The sequence below is a fragment of the Budorcas taxicolor genome, chromosome 6, assembly GCF_023091745.1.
Source record: "Budorcas taxicolor isolate Tak-1 chromosome 6, Takin1.1, whole genome shotgun sequence".
Taxonomy (NCBI): Eukaryota; Metazoa; Chordata; class Mammalia; order Artiodactyla; family Bovidae; genus Budorcas; species Budorcas taxicolor.
Window position 1 is genome coordinate 55,962,942 of NC_068915.1, and position 20,429 is coordinate 55,983,370.

The 20,429-nt window shown below is 37.0% G+C and overlaps 1 protein-coding gene across 1 annotated transcript in view; it reads right to left on the minus strand.

The window, feature by feature from the left end:
* ARAP2 (ArfGAP with RhoGAP domain, ankyrin repeat and PH domain 2) overlaps positions 1 to 20,429 on the minus strand; it is a 187,846-nt gene that overhangs the window by 12,446 nt on the left and 154,971 nt on the right. The window contains exons 28-31 of the mRNA XM_052642100.1: positions 14,468 to 14,607; positions 6,550 to 6,632; positions 5,049 to 5,084; positions 3,104 to 3,167 (exon numbers count right to left, since the gene is read on the minus strand). Of these exons, the coding sequence (XP_052498060.1) occupies positions 3,104 to 3,167; positions 5,049 to 5,084; positions 6,550 to 6,632; positions 14,468 to 14,607 (323 nt within the window). The remainder of the gene's footprint in view (positions 1 to 3,103; positions 3,168 to 5,048; positions 5,085 to 6,549; positions 6,633 to 14,467; positions 14,608 to 20,429) is intronic.

A 20,429-nucleotide genomic window follows, 5' to 3' on the forward strand; every position in this document is an offset into this window, starting at 1 on the left:
TCACCTGGTTTTCCTGCTTTCTCAAAGCTACTCATTTCTTTTGCTCAATTTTTCTCTTCTGTTTGACCTTTAAAGTTTGGGATGTCCTAGGGCTTATTTGTCTGACCTCCTTCTCTTGATACAGCCCTCCCCTCTCCAATTTTGTGTTCTAATGTTAGAATAATTCTACTATTCTAATATTTTCTCTGTATATTCTCTCATTTCACTGTAGCCTCTCATGGCATTTAATACAATCCAAATGCTGCCGTCAAATTTACATTTCAGCCCTAAAGTTTTGCCTGAATTTCTGATCCATACATCTAAACCTGCTACTCAGCTTATCCACTTGTATGTCCAATGCGCATCTCAAATTTCATGTGGCCCAAATAGAACCCTGTCTTCTTCCGCACTTCTGATAATATCACTTACATTCACCAGCTGCCAGAGGCCAAACAACTAGGACTCTTCATTTCTATTCCTCTCAAACTGTTATAGCTGATCAATTTTTAAGACTTACTGGCTCCACCTTCAAATATTCCTGAATCTGAGTATGTCTTACCAGACCCCCTGTTACCTAGTCTGAGCTGCTGTCTTCTTCCACATGGCTGTTCTTCCTACCTCCATCTTTGACCCCTAAAATGTAGCTCAGCAAAGGAACCAGAATTACTTCTTCCCCATAATAAGAGCTGATTATATCTTTCCCTGTTTCCCACTAAAACTCCTAAACTGGGTCTACATCACCTGTCCCCTGCCTTCCTCATCTCTTATGTCCTCTCCAAGATAGGCTTTCCTGATGTTCACGGCATAAGTCAAGATTATGTCCTGGGTGGCCCCACCCCCTGGAATGTTCTGACTGTCCTACACACTTGGCTTCCTTATTTCAGACAGGTCTCAGCATACCTGTCAGCTACTCAGAAAGGTGTCCCCTGAGAATCCTTCTCAATAAATGCCCTCCTTATGTCAGTCACACTGGTTTTCCTTTCCCTGGCTTATTTCATTATTTTACCACACTAATATCTATTTGAAATTTTACCTGACTATTCTCTTTACTAATTTAGAATACTAACTTGAGCATGTACTTTGTAAGATGTACTGGATCCTGTGATGCAGATAAACATGTAGTTCTAGTAAGACTGAGTCCTTCCTCTCACGGGGTTTACATTTTAGTAGGAAAGACAGACATAAGAAACTTAAATACACAAATGCTTTTTAGTTAGTATTACAATGTTCAAGTACAGGACACTGAGAGTTCCTACAGCTCTAAGGTCTAATTGGTCTGAAGGTCAGGGAAGATTTTTTCTGAGGCTGTGACAGGTAAGCTGAAGACTTTTGTTCAGGCAGGGGTGAGAATGGGGATGGATATTAGAAAAGTATTCTGGGCACCAGAAAGAATTCATTGTTCACTGTTGGGTTTTGTGTGTGTGTGTATTAACATATATATTAACGTTTGCTACATTCCTGTCTCTTTCCCCATGGAGGTGAACCATTAAATCCTCAAATCCAAAAGGACCTTTGTGTTTACCTTAATCCTAAGAAGTGGAATGAACTGAAGAAGTGTAATTGGACTGAGTCTCTGGGGCCAGCACAGCAAGGGACAGGTGAGGCAAGGAGAAATAACTTGGTGGTGAGAACAACCCTGGTTTCCTGGCTATTTACACCTTGATTTTCAACTACAGCATCTAATGACTTCAGTCATAAAAACGAAAACATCAATTTAATTGTGCCATAACCAGATACTGTAACAGTTTTAGACTCTAGGCTTGAAGTAATAGTAAAATTAGAACCATACTTTCATTAAAGTAAGACTTGAATATGAAAATTTTTAAACAGTCAGAAAAAAGAAAAGGCTCTAAAAAGTTAGACACTGGACTTTTTCTGGAAATGTATTCCCAGGTAGTAGTAGTAGGGTCAGGCTGAGAAAAGCAGTGTTTATTAACCACTGGAAAGGTTAATAAATTAAATGAACAGAGAAAATGGTTTTCAAAACAAATAAGGACAAGATTTGAGGGTGAATTAACTTCTCACTTGTAAGAGAAACAGGGAAGCACACCCTTGGTAATAAAGAGTGGCAACTTAATCGTTACCAGTGAATTTCAATGCTGGGGAAGCATTGCTGGGAGTCTGGCCAGACAAGGCTGGGGAAGAAACCAGTCCTATTAATGGGACTATTTTATCCTTCACTGCAAGAGTGAGTCCTCCAGTAGGGAGGAGACTAAATGGGTAATTGAGGGTAGGTGTTGGCCTCTGGGTTAAACCACTAACTAAATGTATGGTCCTAAGCAAATCACTGAGCCTTTTGTAAACTTTGTTTTCTTATCTATAAGCAGTGTCGTGCACAATTCATTGCGAGGAAGATACATGAATTACACAGTGTGTATTACAGAAATGTAGGTTCCCATCCTTGTTTTTGGAAAAGCAGGAGCCCATGGGGAGAACAGGAAGGAAAAGAGCAAATAAGATCATCTATACCGTTTTTCTAGATGATCTTATTTGTAAAGCAGAAATAGAGATACAGACACAGAAGAAATACATGAATATCAAGGGGGAAATGAGGGTGGGTTGGAGTGGCATGGGAGGAATTAAGAGATTGGAATTGACACTATGTGTAGAGGAGGTAACTAATGAAAACATACTGGATAGCACAGGGAACTCTACTTGATGCACTGTGGAAACACGAATGGGAAGGGAGCCCAAGAGGGAGAGAGTATATGTATGGTGATTAGCTTTGCTATAGTGGAAACTAACACAACATTGTAAAGCAACTATCTTCTAATAAAAAATTGGAAAAATGAAAAGAACTCATTTTCTAAACACAGATCCAGTGGGACTCTGGAGGACAAGAGCTCAGACAAGCCCCTCTTTTTCATTCCACCATCTTGAAGCCAGACGCACCCCAAGCTGAGGAGCCACTGGGCTGGGGAAAAAAGATGCCTCAACAAAGAGTAAACTTTCTCTTACAGAATAGTGGGTAAATCTGGGTCCTCGTGTATTTAAAAAATCATGAATGAGAAAATGAAAGTATACACAAAAGACTCATTAAAAAGTCTTTGGAAACTACCACCACACTAACATTTCCTATAAACAGTTGTCGCATTTTACTAGATAGTTGAAATAGGTATCATACCTGGGCGATAAAGATATTGGCCATCCACTCCGTTTGAGTTTGTGAACTCTCACAACACAGGTGCCTATAAGACAAGGTTTATAAAATAAATAATTCAAAAGGACAAAGGAATTTTCCAGTGTATTTTTTTGGCAAGTAAGTGATTAAGTGATCAGAAATCTCTTTGGGTTTCTCCTAATTAATGACATCATGCAATCAAAATGGAAGTATTTCAGTACAAGTTGCTTCAGGCTTCTGCTATCAAAACAGTAGTATAAATATGCTAGTTTAACCAAAATATAGCTAAAGGCTTTGATAACTGCCAAAAAATGATAAGCGGTATTTTTTGGAAATGCAGAAAAGTCAGTGTCATTTGCTTTTTCAGGTACATGAGGGTAAAATACTTTTCCCTCAGAAACTGAGCCTAAGAAGAAAAAATGTGTACATTTTCCTAAGAGCAGATTTTTTAGACAGTCACAGTCCATGTGATTATAAACACTGATACCCAACAAGACTCATGAAAAATGAGCTAAATGAAAAAAAAACACTGCATGTCCAATAACACTGATTCAGTAACCTATTGAAAACCTACACAAAACAGGGATCTTGCCTTCAAGGTTCGCATAGTCTATCAGGAAAGCCAGGAATGTAAACAAACTATAATAAAGCGAGGGGAAAAAAAGTAAAGTTGAACAGAAACAGCACAATTGGGGATGAGGTGGAAAATCTTGTTAACTGACATTAGAATGGCATAATTTCAAAGTAGTTATTTTTATATCCTTATTAATAATTTAGAAAAATGTTAGAATGAAACTTCTAGAAATAATCCTTGCTTCTTTCATTGGACTCTCATGGAGACAGTTGTCCCTTTTTATTGCCATGTCCAAGAAAACTGTTCCCTCTACAAATCATTTTAGTTATGGATCCATCAGCACAAAATACTGTAGATGTAAAGAAATGTAAAGAAGAAATAAATTGATTAGAAAGGAGAGTTGTCTGATAAGATTTTCTCCCTCATTTCAGCTATGGTTTGAGTAAAAAATGACAGCTGAGTCTGCCAGATCAGCAGGAAGAAGATAAAAGTGATGAGGGAAGGGAAAGCATATACTATGGAAGAAGGTTCAGTGAAGACAGCACGGATATTAAACATATGCTATGAAGCAGGAAGGCATGTATAGTGAATTAAAAACAGATTATTTTATCATTAAGTAAAAATGTGGGAAAGTCATGGGAGATCCATATTAAAGGACTTCGTGTGCTGTGCCAGTGATCTTATACTTTATCCTACTTTTTAGGATTCACAGATGAGTTAAAGCAGAAAAGAAATATGATACATTTTAGAAAATCTCTTCAGTGCTGGGTGGAGAATGTGCTGGAAACAAAAAGCAAAGTCAGAGGGATGAAGAGCACTTAGGACTCCTGGACCGATCCAAGCAGACGGATGAAGCCTCCAAGGATAGAGGGTATGGGTGGATTAGAGAATTAACTGGCAGATGTGGTATGGATTAGACACAGGGAGATGAGGGAGAAGGAGACATCTAGTCCAACCTCTATGAAGAGTGGCTAGATCCTGGTGACATGAATGGAAAGAAGTATTCTACAGAAAGAACCAGTTTGAAGCCAAGGTCTTTTCTTTAAATTTGAGTTTTGGAGAGTTCTTATCCTTAATTTAAAACTGAATTTTGTCTGCTTATCCCTTAAAACCAGAGATTCCCCATTTATATAATAACTAGTAAGAAATCATGTGTACTTTTTCTTGAGGTGGTGGCAAATAGGATACATGAGACTTAAACAGACCTAAACCCTGAAGCAAACCTCCTTTTCTCTTTTTAGGCTCAAGGTATTTAGAAAAGAGTTTAACTTCACTTAAAAGAAATGTTTCTTGTGTCTAGATTTATCTGCGAACGTTATTTACTGCCGTTATCATCAATATATCAAATCCAAAATCTGTAAGCTGTTAACTCACCAGTGATGTTTTTCAGAATATGCTGTCAATCCCCAACTGCATCGTATGGGGAGAAAAAAAAAATATACATATTAAAAATGATTCATTTTACGAGACAATACACAGGATGAAATTTTAAGGAGGTAATGTTTAATGGTGGGAAAGCATAACAGGATTGATATCCACAAGTGATGATTCTCTGGGTATGATACATCTAGAGGTAAACGATGGATATTGAGGGGTTTGGCTATAAATGTATAGATATGTTGAAAGGACACAGGGGAAGGGGTCTCATGAGGTTATGAGGCAGCGGGGATATTCTGGGCTGAGTAAGGACAGATGTCTAGAAAAATGGCGAAAATAAAATACACATATTGACTTACTGATATTGTGAGAAATTTTAAAGAGTGTACCAGCCACAACACAGATACATGTGCTGGGCTAAGAAATTAAGCACAGAGGCAAAAGTGAGTACATTTACAGTAATCGAATCTGAAATCACATACAGTTCATTAAAATGATGTTTCATGATATTAAAAGTATTAGTACAAACTTTAATTAGCTAATCAAAGTAATCTGTGATGAATAAGTATGGTATAAGTCAAGTCCTAGGTTGGTTCAAGTGCTAGTGAGAAGAATAATGTTTAAAGAGTCCACTTTCTCTCTACCACCCATGTGCTGTGAGGTTTTACCAAATACAGTAAAACAAAGAGGGCAAATTATAGAGCCAGGACCAAGATGTTCTAAAAGCAACAAATATCATATATTAATGCATATGTATGGAATCTAGAAAAATAGTATTGATGAACCTGTATATGAAGAAGCAATGGAGATGCAGATGTAGGCAATGGACAGGTGGAAACAGGAGGGGAAGGAAGGATAGACTGAGAAAGTAATATTGACATATATACACTATCATGTGAAAAATAGGTAACTGGTGGGAAGCTGCTATATAACACAGTGAGCCCAGCCTGGAACTCTGTGACAACCTAGAGGCATGGGACGGGAAAAGGAAATATGTGTGTGTGTGTATATATATATATAAAACATATATATAAAAAACAAATATATAAAAAATATATATATTTCTGATTCATGTTGATATATGGCAGAAACCCCCACAACACTGTAAAGCAATTATCCTCCAGTTAAAAAAAAAAAAGCCAAGAAGGATGGAGGGCAGCATTTTTCTTCCTCTGGGTAGACTGACTGACTGGAACATTCTGTGACTGAGCAGGGAATGGAATGTGGAGAAACCCATGTACTTTCCAGTTGTGAGGGCCTTCTGGGCATTTCTTGTTCTACACAAAGGAGATGCACTTCCCTAGGAGCTTGACTTGAGTGGAAACATCATCATCTCTCCGTATCCACCCACCCAGGTCCCCTGCCACATGTCTGTGGCAACTTAAGGAATCTGTCTAAAGCTTAGCTTATGAAGAGTCAGACTAATGCCATTGATCCCTAAATCCTTGGACAGGTTTTCTTGTAACTTTCTCAACAGCTCTGTCCTTCCAAGCTTTACCTTGTTGGAGGCTTCATCTTCTTTTTCACTCCAAGATAAAACTTCACTGAACTGAGAGAAAACATTTTGTCAGGTTTGCTACTCTGTAAAGGAAAACAAAATAATTTGCAATTAAACAAATTTTATAAATGTCCTTCTATTTTCCTTGAGTATTAAGAATAGAGTTTAGAATGTTTAGCTTCACAAATATTTCATGATAAATGTCATACCAAATTTTTGGTAAATGAAGATTGGATTGGTTACAATGTTGTAAATTTAAATAAATGATCCTGGATATATATGTATGATTATATATGTGTGCATATATATGGACAAACACACACAGTAATTCCTTATTCAAAACACTTGGGACTTATGAGAACTGATGATGGTTTTTTATTTTTTCATATTTAAAAAATACATATGGAGTATATTTTGTAACTTCACAATATCATCAAATAGCACCCACCCTATATTCAAATAGATTCATATTCTCTATAAAAATGCATGACATTTCATATAATGTGAATAAATAAAGGCCATAAGTATTGTTATGGTCTGAATGTTCACATCCCCCCAACCCAAACTGAAATATAATCCACAGCATGAAGGTATTTGGAGGTGATAGCTTTGGGTGTTTAATTGAGTCATGAGATTAACTCTGTTTTCACTATGTGAGGATATGAGAAGTGGGCAGTCTACAATCAGGAAGAAAATTCTAACTAGAACCTGACCACACTGGCACCCTAATCTCAGGCCCTCGGCCTCTGGAACTGGAGGAATAAATTTCTGTTTTTATAAGCCACCCAGTCTATGGTAGGTAGCCTGAGCAGACTAAGACAAATATCTTTATGTTGGTGTAGGTCAAGTTTTGCCACCAAATGGGTTATTATTTTCTGTACTTTTTGGATTTTGGAACTACAAATCTATGTAGGCATAGACTAAACTATCTCAAATATCCATACTGAAAATTTTCACCAATAACTCACAAAAAGAGACTATTAAAAAGAATATACATTTGCTCTTGGATCAATTATATATTTTCTGTACACATCCCAACATATTTATCTGATTAATATGAAAAAATTCAAATCCTTGAACCATCAGGAAAAGTATCTGACAGAGGCAAAACTGAAATCATTATATTCTAATTTAATATCAAAGCATGTACATATATTATTGTTGGATAGCCTGCAATAGATCTTATAAAGATAATAGCCATGAAAATAATAATTAGAAAAAGCTTTCCCAACATCTTAAAAATTTTCAAGGAAATCACTTTTTTCAACCCGGTAGGCAGATAGCATTTATAACTAAGAGCAAGGGGTCTTAGGTCAAAGACCTGGGTGCAAATCTGGCTTGCTACCTACTAGCTTGTAACCTCACATTACTGCTCTCTGCTCTTGTATCTTATTTGTAAACAGGAGTAATAAACATACTATCTCATAGAGTTATTATGACTATTAAATGATAAAGGGTTACTGTGAAGGGTTATTGTACAAATTAAATAAGAAAAGTGCTTTTAAAGAGTTTAGTCCAGTAAATGGCCAAATACTAAGGGCACAGCAAATTACAGCTATTACTACAAATTTAGAACACAATGCTTCATAGAAATCGATAGTCAAGTTGTTAGAGCCCTAGAAAAATGCACAAAAGCCCATTCAGCAAGTATATAGCTCAAATCAGTCCTAAGTTTTATAAACGTTAAACTATTACTATAAATTCTTTTCCTTATGAAAGCAGTTGAATTTGAAAGTGTAAAGGGTGGGAAATATGGCAGTTTTTATAAAATTTTTATAAAATTAAAAATTGGTTTCCATGGAGAAAACAGGTTAGGAGAATGTACAGAAAAAAGTGAGCAGGAAGAAGATCCTGGATAATGCTTTGGTGACCAGTGTTTTCTGTGGCAGTGATGATAAGGCTTGAAATTTACATGGTGAATTTATTCCTACTCACCCTTATCACTGAGTTTGCTATTATTATCATGGCACATAATTTTAAAAATACTTTGGATTTCTTTTTTTTTTTTCTGTATGGCTAGATTTCTTGAAATGGTATCACAGGGTCAAAGGTTAGGAACATAATTAAGAATAAGATTTTGCAAAATTGATAGGGTATATTTACTTACAGTTAAATGTATATTTCTGCATTTGCTAGCAGTTTTCAGTTTTGACTTGATCAACAATTTATACATTTATTTATACATTTACTTATTGACATTAGTTCTTTATATACCAAATAGGAAATGGCCTTATCTTTTTAAATGAAATAGTCTATACTAACTGGTCACTGTTCATTTTTATTTTTATGAAGTCAAGTATGTTGATCTCTTTTGAACTATTACTTCAAGTTTAAAGGGTTCCCACAAATCTGATAAATACTCAGTTGCATAGCCATGGAGCTTGAAGGGTTGCTATTTGTCAAGTTTTAATTCTTTTATCAATCTGATATATTTTACACACAGAATAGATGAGAATTTAAGTTGAAAAATTTCTGTTAACAATTGGGCTTCCCTGGTGGCTCAGAGGCAAAGAATCCACCTGCCCGGGCAGGAGACTGTGCAGGAGACACAGGTTCTATCCCTGAATCAGGAAGATCCCCTGGAGAAGGAAATGGCAACCCACTCCAGTACCCTTGCCTGGGAAATGCCATAGGTGGAGGAGCCTGGTGGGCTACAGTCCATGGGGTCACAAAGAGTCAGATATGACTTAGCCACTGAACAACAAAGCAATTTATTATATAAATTTTCTTTAGACATGCATTTATGACATACTTATCAAAACAATTACATTTTTTTAACCTCACTTTATGTTACCATTGCTATCTCTGTTCATTTTTATGCCACAATATGATCTAAGCTATTTTAGTTTTACTGTACGAATAAACAGTTGGGTGCAAAATACTTGACAGTTATTTTACTTTTTATATCTCTAAAATGTTTGCACGTATTCCTATCTGTTTACCCTTTAAGATGAGCTGTCAAATCATTTTTCCAAGTTCTAAAAGTTATTATCTTTGGGATTTTGAACACATTAATAATTACATTAAACCTGCAGATCAATATTAGTAGACTTTACATTAATTTTCACCCATTTCTATTAGTGTAGTTCTGTAGCTTTCTTCATGTCAGCCTCTTCTTGTTAAGGTCATTTTTCTGCTATTTTATGTGTTTGGTTTTGGGGTATCTGTATTTTAGCCTGCTACTTTACTGAATATTCAGGAATAACACTTTAAGACTGATATGGAAGAGTGAGGTAGTTTTTTCAGGTAGTAAGTTTTCTATACAGGAAAGAGTCAAGGAGAGGAGAACATAGGAGTGTATATAGTAGCAGAGACTCCTGGACACCTTCATCAGAGGTTCAGTCAGATTATAGCTGAGGTTCACGTCCCTCCTCAGGGACGTGACTGCTTAGACTGCTGGTCCCTTGGACTCAGTCCCAATGGAGGCAGTAGCAGAGTCAGGCAAAAGGCTGCAATTCCAGCAGGACAGGTAAGAAGGGACCTGCACATCTGAGAATGAGGAGCACCTGTGTCTGATCTAGGTGCGTGCATATGTGTGCTCAGTCGCTCAGTTGTGTCTGACTCTTTGTGACCCCATGGACTGTAACCCACCAGGATCCTCTGTCCATGGAGATTCTCCAGGCAAGAATACTGGAGTAGGTTGCCATGCCCTCCTCCAGGGGATCTTCCCAAGCCAGGGATCAGACATGCATCTCCTGTGTCTCCTAAATTGGCAGGGGGATTCTTTACCGCTGTACGAGTAGTCTTATTTGTACTGGACATTGGTAAGCCCAGGACTGCCTACATTTTGAAATATTGTTGGCAATAGATTGAGAGCCTGAAGCAATACAACTGATTGCCAAGCCACTCTGGACACTCCAGCTCATTACTTTATGTTCTACCCTGTGCAAAGAGAACACAGATGACAACATTTGAGAGGAGTTCAGCCATGGTCGAAAGAAACCCTTTCCAGTTTCGATCTTCAAAATGAGTAAGCATAAGCAGCACCTGTTAGGATCCTAATACAAAATTTTTTAAAAGAAATCTCATTGACCGTGATAACTTTACTATTGGTTTATTACAACTCTTTTAGTATGTGTGCCTTCTGGAAAATTTCTTCAAAAAGTTCAAGTGTTATGAAGTATGTAATATGTTGCTTCAGGCACTGTATTTCAAAGCAAAATTTTAACTGAACCAATTAAATTAGCGTGCTTAAAAAATTATCCTTGTTACTGAGAAGAATTTGCTTACTAGTGCATGTAACTTTTAACAACCGTCCCCGCCCCATTTGCTTTTTTTCACACCATTAACAGTATAATGGCAATATTCTTTGAAACTTCTGACCTTTTATGTAAATCAAGTCTGAAAACATTTTAATTACTATTTTCTGTGCAGGAAAAACTCTCAAAACAAAATATATCTTCCCCTGTGTATTACTCTAATTTGTTGTTAATGAGCATTCATAAATTATCCCTAATTAACACAGTCTCTTTAAATATACTTTTCAATTTGTAATTTCTACTCCCTTCTCAGTAAATCATTTTCTAAATATATACAAGCACACATATATTAAGGGCAACTGTCAAAACCAGAGCCAAATCTCTATTCAGATAAGTTTGAGGACTTTTACTATCAATTATTTACTGTAAACTCATTTGAAAAGCAAACACTGCCAATGACTTGGCCATCAATATTAAAAGCAAAAGACCAGCAACATGCAGAAATAACCAACAAAATAACATCATATGTTGAAAGTAATAATGGTTTGAGTTTAAAGGAAAACCATGTCCCTCATCTGCCTGCCTTACTGTGCCAATCAGTCTCATTAATTGATTCTGACAGATGCATAAAGACAACTTTCAAACAGTTAACACTGTAATTCCATAACCTGAGGTCACTGCGATAGAAACAAAATGTGTTCAGTGTCTTTAAAGAACACTCTTTCTGAGAGATACTGTATGATCTTATTTACATGTATTGAACAGAATCTAAAAAAGTCAGACTCACAAAGAAGCAGGGAGTAGAATGGTGGTTTCCAGGGACTGGGACTGAGGGAAATGGGAAAGTGTTGATAAGTGGGTACTAAGTTTCAGTTATGCAGAAAGAGTAGGTCCTCGAAATCTAAGTATAGCATGGTGACAACAGTTAACGGTACTGTACTGTGTACTTGAAACTTGCCAAGAGAGTAGATCTTAAATGTTCTTACCACAAATACACACAAAACTATGAGATAATGACTATTAATTCATTAATTAATTAGCTTAGATTGTGGTCATCATTTCACAAAGTATATGTATATCAAAAGCATCATATTTTTATAACAAATGTAATTTTTGTCAATTATACTTTGAAAAACACAGGGAAAATATCGCAAATGTCAAAACAAAAAGAGCTTTCAGATGAGCACTCAGTCCTACCACTGTCTACCAATTTGTATGAGTTATTTTAGATTAAGCAGAAGGATGCTTTCAAAAAGATACATATTCTTAAAAATCATTCTGTTAAGGGATGAAATTCTTTAACTCAATTATAAAATCATTTCATCTAAAAAAAATAATATCTCCATGTACAGGCTTCCTTGTGGCAGATTTTAAAATTTATACCAGCTTGGGGAAAAGCATTATAAGAAACTGCATGGTATGAAGTGTCATATTTGAAAATACTTGGTACTATTAAAATGAAAAATACTATCCTCTTTAAGTAAAATTCTGTCAGAAAAAACATAAGGCTAAAATAATACAAACGTTATTCTTTAGTGAGTCCATGCATAAAACCTTTAAATTAGACACCTGGGAGTGAATTCTGACTCTACTGCTTACTGGCTATGTGATCCTGAGCAAGTTATGTAATATCTTGGTAGACTCCATTTCTTCATCTGTCAAGGGGGATAATTATAGTACTACTTTTATAGGATTATTGAAAATATAAAGTGAGATAAGTGAAATGTACAGAACTCTGCTTTTTGTGGATTAACCACTTGAATGTTAGATGGGGCCATTATGACTGCACTGGTATTGATACTAGTTGTTTTTAGAACCTTCTGTTGCTACACAGCGGAAGTGTCAGTTCCTTAACGAAACTAAAAAGTCCAGGATGATTTTAAATTACACTAAGTAAATACCCAACTACAAAGGTGACCATTAACCAACATATAAATGGAAGGACCAGGATGACAGAAATGAATCTAATGAAGATCAAGGTGGGTGACTCACTGCAGAAACCCCAACAGGATTCAGCCAGATTCAATTCTTAGATAGCTAGAACTTCAGTTGTGAGGTTTACCATTTCCTTTCACAAACACAAACCTACAGTTCATGAACTTTACAATGTGATGTGTTGGGGGCTTCCTTGATGGGCTAGTGGTTGAGAATCTACCTGCCAGTATGGGGGACACAGGTTCGATTCCTAGTTTGGGAAGATCCCACATGCCACAGAGCAACTAAGCCTGTGTGCCACAACCACTGAGCCAGTGCCCTAGAACTCATGAGCCTCAACTACTGAGCCCACATGCCACTACTATTCAAGCCCGAGCATCTAGAGCCTGTGCTTGGCAACCACAATGAGAATCCTGTATACCACAATTAGAGAAAGCTCACACTGCAATGAAGACCCAGCACAGACAAAAATAATAAATAAATCTTTAAAAAATGTGATGTGTTTATTTCACATAACTTAGAATTCTTAAGTGCTTTATTTCTGCAAACTTCACTCTTCCTGCACTGAAGAATGTGAATAATGATATCAAACAATAACAAATGATAACAATCGATACCTACACAGACTCCCCACCAACTCTATCAGCTGGAACAAAAATGTGACATTTCCAGTATATAATACAGCTCTTGGAAGAGAAGGATAAGGGCTGCAGAATTCAGTGCTGTTTTGTTAGCTCTCTGCCTGGACATTCTGCTGTCCTTGAAGAATATGAACATTAAATGGATGTACAAAGTAGGAGGCTAAGATTTATTTATGCTCACCTGAAGGCTTCCTTGCTAGAGGAACATATAAGACATTGGTCAGTGTGTGGAGAGCTCAATAAAAGCCACAGCAAAATGGAGCTGTAGAACTTTGGAAACCTACTTAATAACGCTTCCTTCATAACAATATTAAATAACATGTTACTAGTCTGGTCCTTTTTTATAGATCTCCAAAACACAACATAGTGAAGCACCACACACCTGAAGTATGCAAGCAATGTTTATTCAAGTGAATTTTTATAATTCAGTGGAAAAATTATCTTTGGGTCCTGTGGTTATTCCACATTCAAAATAACTGCTTGGATATTGCTTGAATCTCAAGGAAGTAGAGATGCTATTGTATATACCCAAGCAACAACCACCCAAAACTGGATAGAGATGATTTATTTCTGTCATCCTAGAAAATACCCTACTGACTGTGTATCTCTGTGCTTCTGTAGCAATGCTACTCCTTACCCCAGGCAAACACTTTCTGACTTATTTATCACCATAGAGGATTTTGTCTCTGTTTTGAACTTTTATGGATAGACTCATATGGTACCATTTTGTGTCAAACTGTTTTTACTCAAGAAGGATTTGAAGGTCCTCCCATGTTGTTACATTCATTCAGTTTTATTGCTGAGTAGCATTCCATTGTCTGAATATATCATGCTCCCATTGATGGACATTTGGAATGTTTCCAGGTTTTAGCCTTTATGAATAAAGCTGTTTATGAATATTCTTGTTCAACATTAGTGAATATAATACCTAGTGAATATAATACCTAGGAATAGAGTTGCTGGATTGTGAGTCAGAACGAATAACTATTTTAAAAGCTGCCCAAACTTCTACATAGTAAGTATGTGATTTTACCTTTCTGCCAGCCTCCCAGAGGTTGAATGCAGTTTATACAGGGCTTAGAGGTATGAAATAAGAATGTTAACTCACACAAAAATATATACATATTCAACTACTATAAATACCTTCAGATCCTTGTAAAGAAGGAGGTACCCATCTCGTAAAACACAATACCGATCTTGAAACTTATTTCCAGAGAGTATTTTGGATGGTTCTTCTTTGACTTTCAAGACTCCCTCTTTGATATTTTCCAGGGCCTTCCTCTCTGTAAAGTACAACATTTACTGTTGCAAGTTAGGTATATTTTAATTTATTTGGAATAGAATATAAAACATTTCTGTATTTTCAATTTTGATGAAACAAAATAATAACTTCTTTCCTACAATTAAGCCTCTAGCTAATTTTTGAGAACACCTTGTATGAGGGAAGTGTCGGACAAGCTACAGATCCAGTGACCAGATCTATTTATATCTCTTTGTAATATATAGGCCTGCCTATGCTGTTCAATTACCTACTGGCTAATGAGCACCTGAAACATGCTAGTCTCCACTGAGATGTGCTGTGAGTATAGGATATATAGCATATTTTGAAAATTAGTACCTAGAAAGGTAAATATATTACATTTTTGTATACCAGAAAAGGTAAATAAATCACAATTTTATAGTACTGATTACATGTTGAAATGATATTTTGGATATGTGAGTTTAAATAGAAGATACAAGTAAAATTAATTTCACCTACTTATATATATATGACTATGCCAAAGCCTTTGACTGTGTGGATGACAATAAACTGTGGAAAATTCTGAAAGAGATGGGAATACCAGACCACCTGACCTGCCTCTTGAGAAACCTATATGCAGGTCAGGAAGCAACAGTTAGAACTGGACATGGAACAACAGACTGGTTCCAAATAGGAAAAGGAGTACATCAAGGCTGTATATTGTCACCCTACTTATTTAACTTATATGCAGAGTACATCATGAGAAACACTGGGCTGGAAGAAGCACAAGCTGGAACCAGGATTGCCGGGAGAAATATCAATAACCTCAGATATGCAGATGACACCACCTTTATGGCAGAAAGTGAAGAGGAACTAAAAAGGCTCTTGATGAAAGTGAAAGAGGAGAGTGAAAAAGCTGGGTTAAAGCTCAACATTCAGAAAACGAAGATCATGGCATCTGGTCCCATCATTTCATGGCAAATAGACGGGGAAACAGTGGAAACAGTGTGAGACTTTATTTTGGGGGGCTCCAAAATCACTGCAGATGGTGACTGCAGCCATGAAATTAAAAGATGCTTACTCCTTGGATGGAAAGTTATGACCAACCTGGACAGCATATTGAAAAGCAGAGACATTACTTTGCCAACAAAGGTCCATCTAGTGAAGGCTATGGTTTTTCCAGTGGTCATGTATGGATGCGAGAGTTGGACTGTGAAGAAAGCTGAGCACCTAAGAATTAATGCTTTTCAACTGTGGTGTCAGAGAAGACTCTTGAGAGTCCTTTGGACTGAAAGGAGATCCAATCAGTCCATTCTAAAGGAGATCAGCCCTGGGTGTTCTCTGGAAGGAATGATGCTAAAGCTGAAACTCCAATACTTTGGCCACCTCATGTGAAGAGTTGCTGCTGCTGCTAAGTCCCATCGGTCATGTCCGACTCTGTGTGACCCCAGAGACGGCAGCCCAGCAGGCTCCCCCATCCCTGGGATTCTCCTGGCAAGAACACTGGAGTGGGCTGCCATTGCCTTCTCCAGTGCATAAAAGTGAAAGTGAAGTCACTCAGTTGTGTCCGACTCTTCACGACCCCATGGACTGCAGCCTACCAGCCTCCTCTGCCCATGGGATTTTCCAGGCAAGAGTACTGGAGTGGGGTGCCATTGCCTCATGCGAAGAGTTGACTCATTGGAAAAGACTGATAGTGGGATGGATTGGGGGCAGGAGGAAAAGGGGATGACAGAGGATGAATGGCTGGACGGCATCACCAACTCGATGGACATGAATCTGAGTGCACTCTGGGAGATGGTGATGGACAGGGAGGCCTGGCGTGCTGTGATTTATGGGGTCACAAAGAGTTGGACACGACTGAGCGACTGAACTTAGCTACTATATATGTGTATTTATATATGTATATTTTAAATGTGGCTACTAGGCAATTTAAAATTATATCAGCAGCTTGCATTTTACTTCTTTGAATAGCACTCATATAAATAATGCAAAATACACAGGTAAAAGAGAAATCTCTTCTCAAATTCTGACTCAGGAATTTAGTAATTCTTCAGACATTAGAAAAATTCCTGTATCTATGAAACAGGTAAAGGTAAATAAGGCAAAATGCCCGATGACACTTGTGCAATAATGCGTCTACCACACTTAGAAATCATTTCAACAGTTCCATTAAAAACCACATTTCTGATAATAAAATCATGTTGAATCTATAAATTTATCATGAATAAATTTATCACTATATCTCAGTTTACAACTTTTTAAAATATAAATTTATTAATTTTAATTGGAGGCTAATTACAATATTGTATTGGTTTTGCCATACATCAACATGAATCCACCATGGGTGTACATGTTTTCCCCATCCTGAACACCCCTCCCACCTCCCTCCCCATACCATCCCTCTGGGTACAACTTTCTTTTTGAAATCTCAACATTATTTAACTGTCTGCATGAGAAACAAGGAACAAAGGAAAGAAAAGGAACCTGAAGCCAAGTAGCCATGACATGGTCATTCTGGGGTCAACTCCTGCTCTTTCTGTAGAATAGGAGTAATGACACTTATCCTGCAGACTGCTGTGGCCCTCACATTAGATGGGGTCCTCAAAGATGTAGGGAGGGACACCATATCAGGATCAAGGCGTTTAGCAATTTTCTGATATTAAAGTGATGAAACTCTTAAGTATTCACTCATAGTTTCTAAAATTTATAGATAACTTGAATGATTTTAGAAAAAGAACTTTTTTAGTCTTAAACCTAGCAATCCCTTGGTTAGGGAAAACCTTTACTTAAACAGCAAATGATACACAGATGTTCACAATTATAGTTAGTATAAGAAAACAAGTTAGAAAAATTTGAATTACTGCCTTATAACTCAGATATGAGCATGGGATGACAACCTGGAAGCAGACATCAACATGTTGAATCACATCACTGATCTTAAACATAAACAAACAAAAGTAGTTTTCATGATCTGCATACCACCACATATAACAGTCTTTTAATCATGATGCCATGCTAAAATAGGTTCTTTTAGGGAGTTTGTGATTTTAAAATAATTTCTGAAAAATACACTGCTAAAATTTGTCTTCTGGAACAATCTCTTAATAGTCAATTGCATAGAAAAAATATTTCAAGTAGTATTTTATAGCTAACTAGCTTCTATTTTATAGCTTCTATTTTATAGCTAACTAGCTTCTAACTAGCTTCAATTAAAAATAACACTTTTCTAATTAAAAGACTTGAAAGATTATTTTAATGGAATGAGAAGATAAAGGAAAAAATACACATATAACTAGTGTTCAGCAAAATTCATATGACATCGATTCATTTCTTCATGAAGTATTCAGAGTCTAGTATGCATTTGATTCTAATAATATATAATAATACCTAAGGAGATGGTTTCTGGACTTGCAGTGCAGTGTTAGAGGCAGAGTAAACATAAGTAAACAAACAATGCTCACATATCCTGATAGGAGAAATACAGTAAGCAATTTAGAAGACACTGGGTAGGCTTAAAGATTCAGCTGATTTAGAATAGGTAAGTGAAAGTGGATAAAGATATTGATTTAGAAATAGGTAAAGTATTTTAAAAACATTAAATTATAATCAAGTTGTGAGATACAGATGTTACATTTTGCTTAAGTCAAACCAATTCCATTCACACCTTCTGATTATATCTTTTTAAGATTTTTGTTCAGTTTAATATAGCTTTCTAATTTTACCAGTAAGAAATAATCATATGTCTAGTGTTTAAGTAAACTACTCATAGGTCAAAAAGAAAACAGGCTTAGGACAAAAACATTGTTGTCACCTTTCAGTGCATATTTATTAAAATTTATTTTAATAAACCATACGTAATTGAGTACATATGGCTTCCCCGGTGGCTTAGTGGTAAATAATTTACCTGCAATGAGGAGACCCGGGTTCAATTCCTGGGTTGGGAAGATCCCCTGGAGAAGGAAATGGCAACTCAGTCTGTCCATGGAAAACCCCATGGACAGAGGAGCCTGGTAGGCTACAGACCATGGTATTGTAAAGAGTTGGACATGACTGAGGGGCTTCACTCACTTCAAGGCAAGTATTCTTGCTTGGAAAATTCTATGGACAGAGGAGCCTGGCAAGCTATAGGCCATGGGGGTCACAAGAGTCAGACATGACTTAATGACTAAACTACCACTACCAATTGAGTATCTTAGCTAAATCTTCACCTTCAATTTTTTTTTTTTTTTTTTTTTTTTGGCCACACTGCACAGCATTTGGAACTTCCCTGACTAGAGGTTGAACCCAAGTCCCCTGTAGTGGAAGTGTGGAGTCTTAACCACTAGACTACTAGGGAAGTCCTCTTAGCTAAAGCTTGATGCATATATTATTAAGGGACTCATAAAGAAGGAAAGAGCAAAAAGAAACTTGAAATATAAAGTTTTATGATAAATATAGAGGGCCTAAAAGAATTTCTAAAAGCTCTCATGACAAAATTTCTGTATGCTCTAACAATGTTAAAATAAGTAGGAAAATTATCCACCATTTAAAGGCCAAGATGAAGCTATACATTTTGGGGACACAGTGCATGAGTCAGTGTGTAACATAAGGAAGGTTATAAATTAAATGGCTTTCAACAATTCGCTTTTCCAAACTTCTAGTACTACATGGCCTCTCAATCATGGGGTACTTTGCTTTTATGTTTTCACTTCCTCAGCCTCATCCTGGCAAAAAAACTTATTAAGATCTAGGAAGCCTGGTGTGCTGCAGTTTATGGGGTCACAAAGAGTTGGACATGATTTAGGAATTGAACAAAACAATAATAACCAGAGAGTCAGACCCCTCCTGGTATTTGCTAGGGCAGGAAAGGATCAGTGGGAGTTCAGAGAGGGTTCTTTAGAGTTAACCCTAGTCGTGTCTGACTCTTTGCGACCCCATGGACTGTAGCCTACCAGGCTCCTCTGTCCATGGGATTTTCCAGGCAATAGTACTGGAGTGGATTGCCATTTCCTTCTCCAGGGGATCTTCCCTACCCAGGGATCGAACCCGGGTCTCCCGCATTGTAGACAGATGCTTTACCGTCTGAGCCACCAGGGAAGTCCCAAGAGAATTGATTGGTATTCTTAGTTATATTGTGCTGTACTTGCTATTAATTAGAAAAGCCCTTGTATAAAACAACACAGAATGGTCAAATTTAGTTATTTAAACAGAACAGACATATTACCAGGACTATGAAACAGGTGCCCCTCAAAAATATTTTTCCAAACCATTTGCAACCTTAAGTTCTTACTCTTTGCAATCCCATGGACTGTAGCTTATCAGACTCCTCCGTCCATGGAATTTTCCAGGCAAGAATACTGGAGTGGGTTGCCATTTCCTTCTCGAAGGGATCTTCCTGACCTGGGAATTAAACCTGGGTCTCCTATATTGCAGGCAGACACTTTACTCTCTGAGCCAGCAGGGATGCCCTAGACAAAAACAGTATTTCCTAACCAGTGGCCCCTGATCCCAATAAAAGCTCATCTGTGCAGAAGCTGGGAGGGTCTTGGGAAGAGAGACAGAGACAGACAGGGAAGTAGTAGGAATAGGGGAGAGAAGAAAACACAAACCCGAAAATATTTCTAAAACACATACTATGCTTTTATCCTTCATGTCCAGTCAGATAGCAATTCAGACCATTGTTCTCTCAGATATTTTCTCTGGGGTTTCATTCCACTTCTTTGCCAATATCATCTCTCTGACCCCTTCCTTTTCTACTTAATATCCAGATTCTAGTTTTTTAGAACTTCATGGCCTGATTGTCTAATGATTCCATATAATTCCAGATTGGTGCTATTCAAATACTGTTTTATCATGTTAATCCCCTTTCCAAAGCTCTATTTT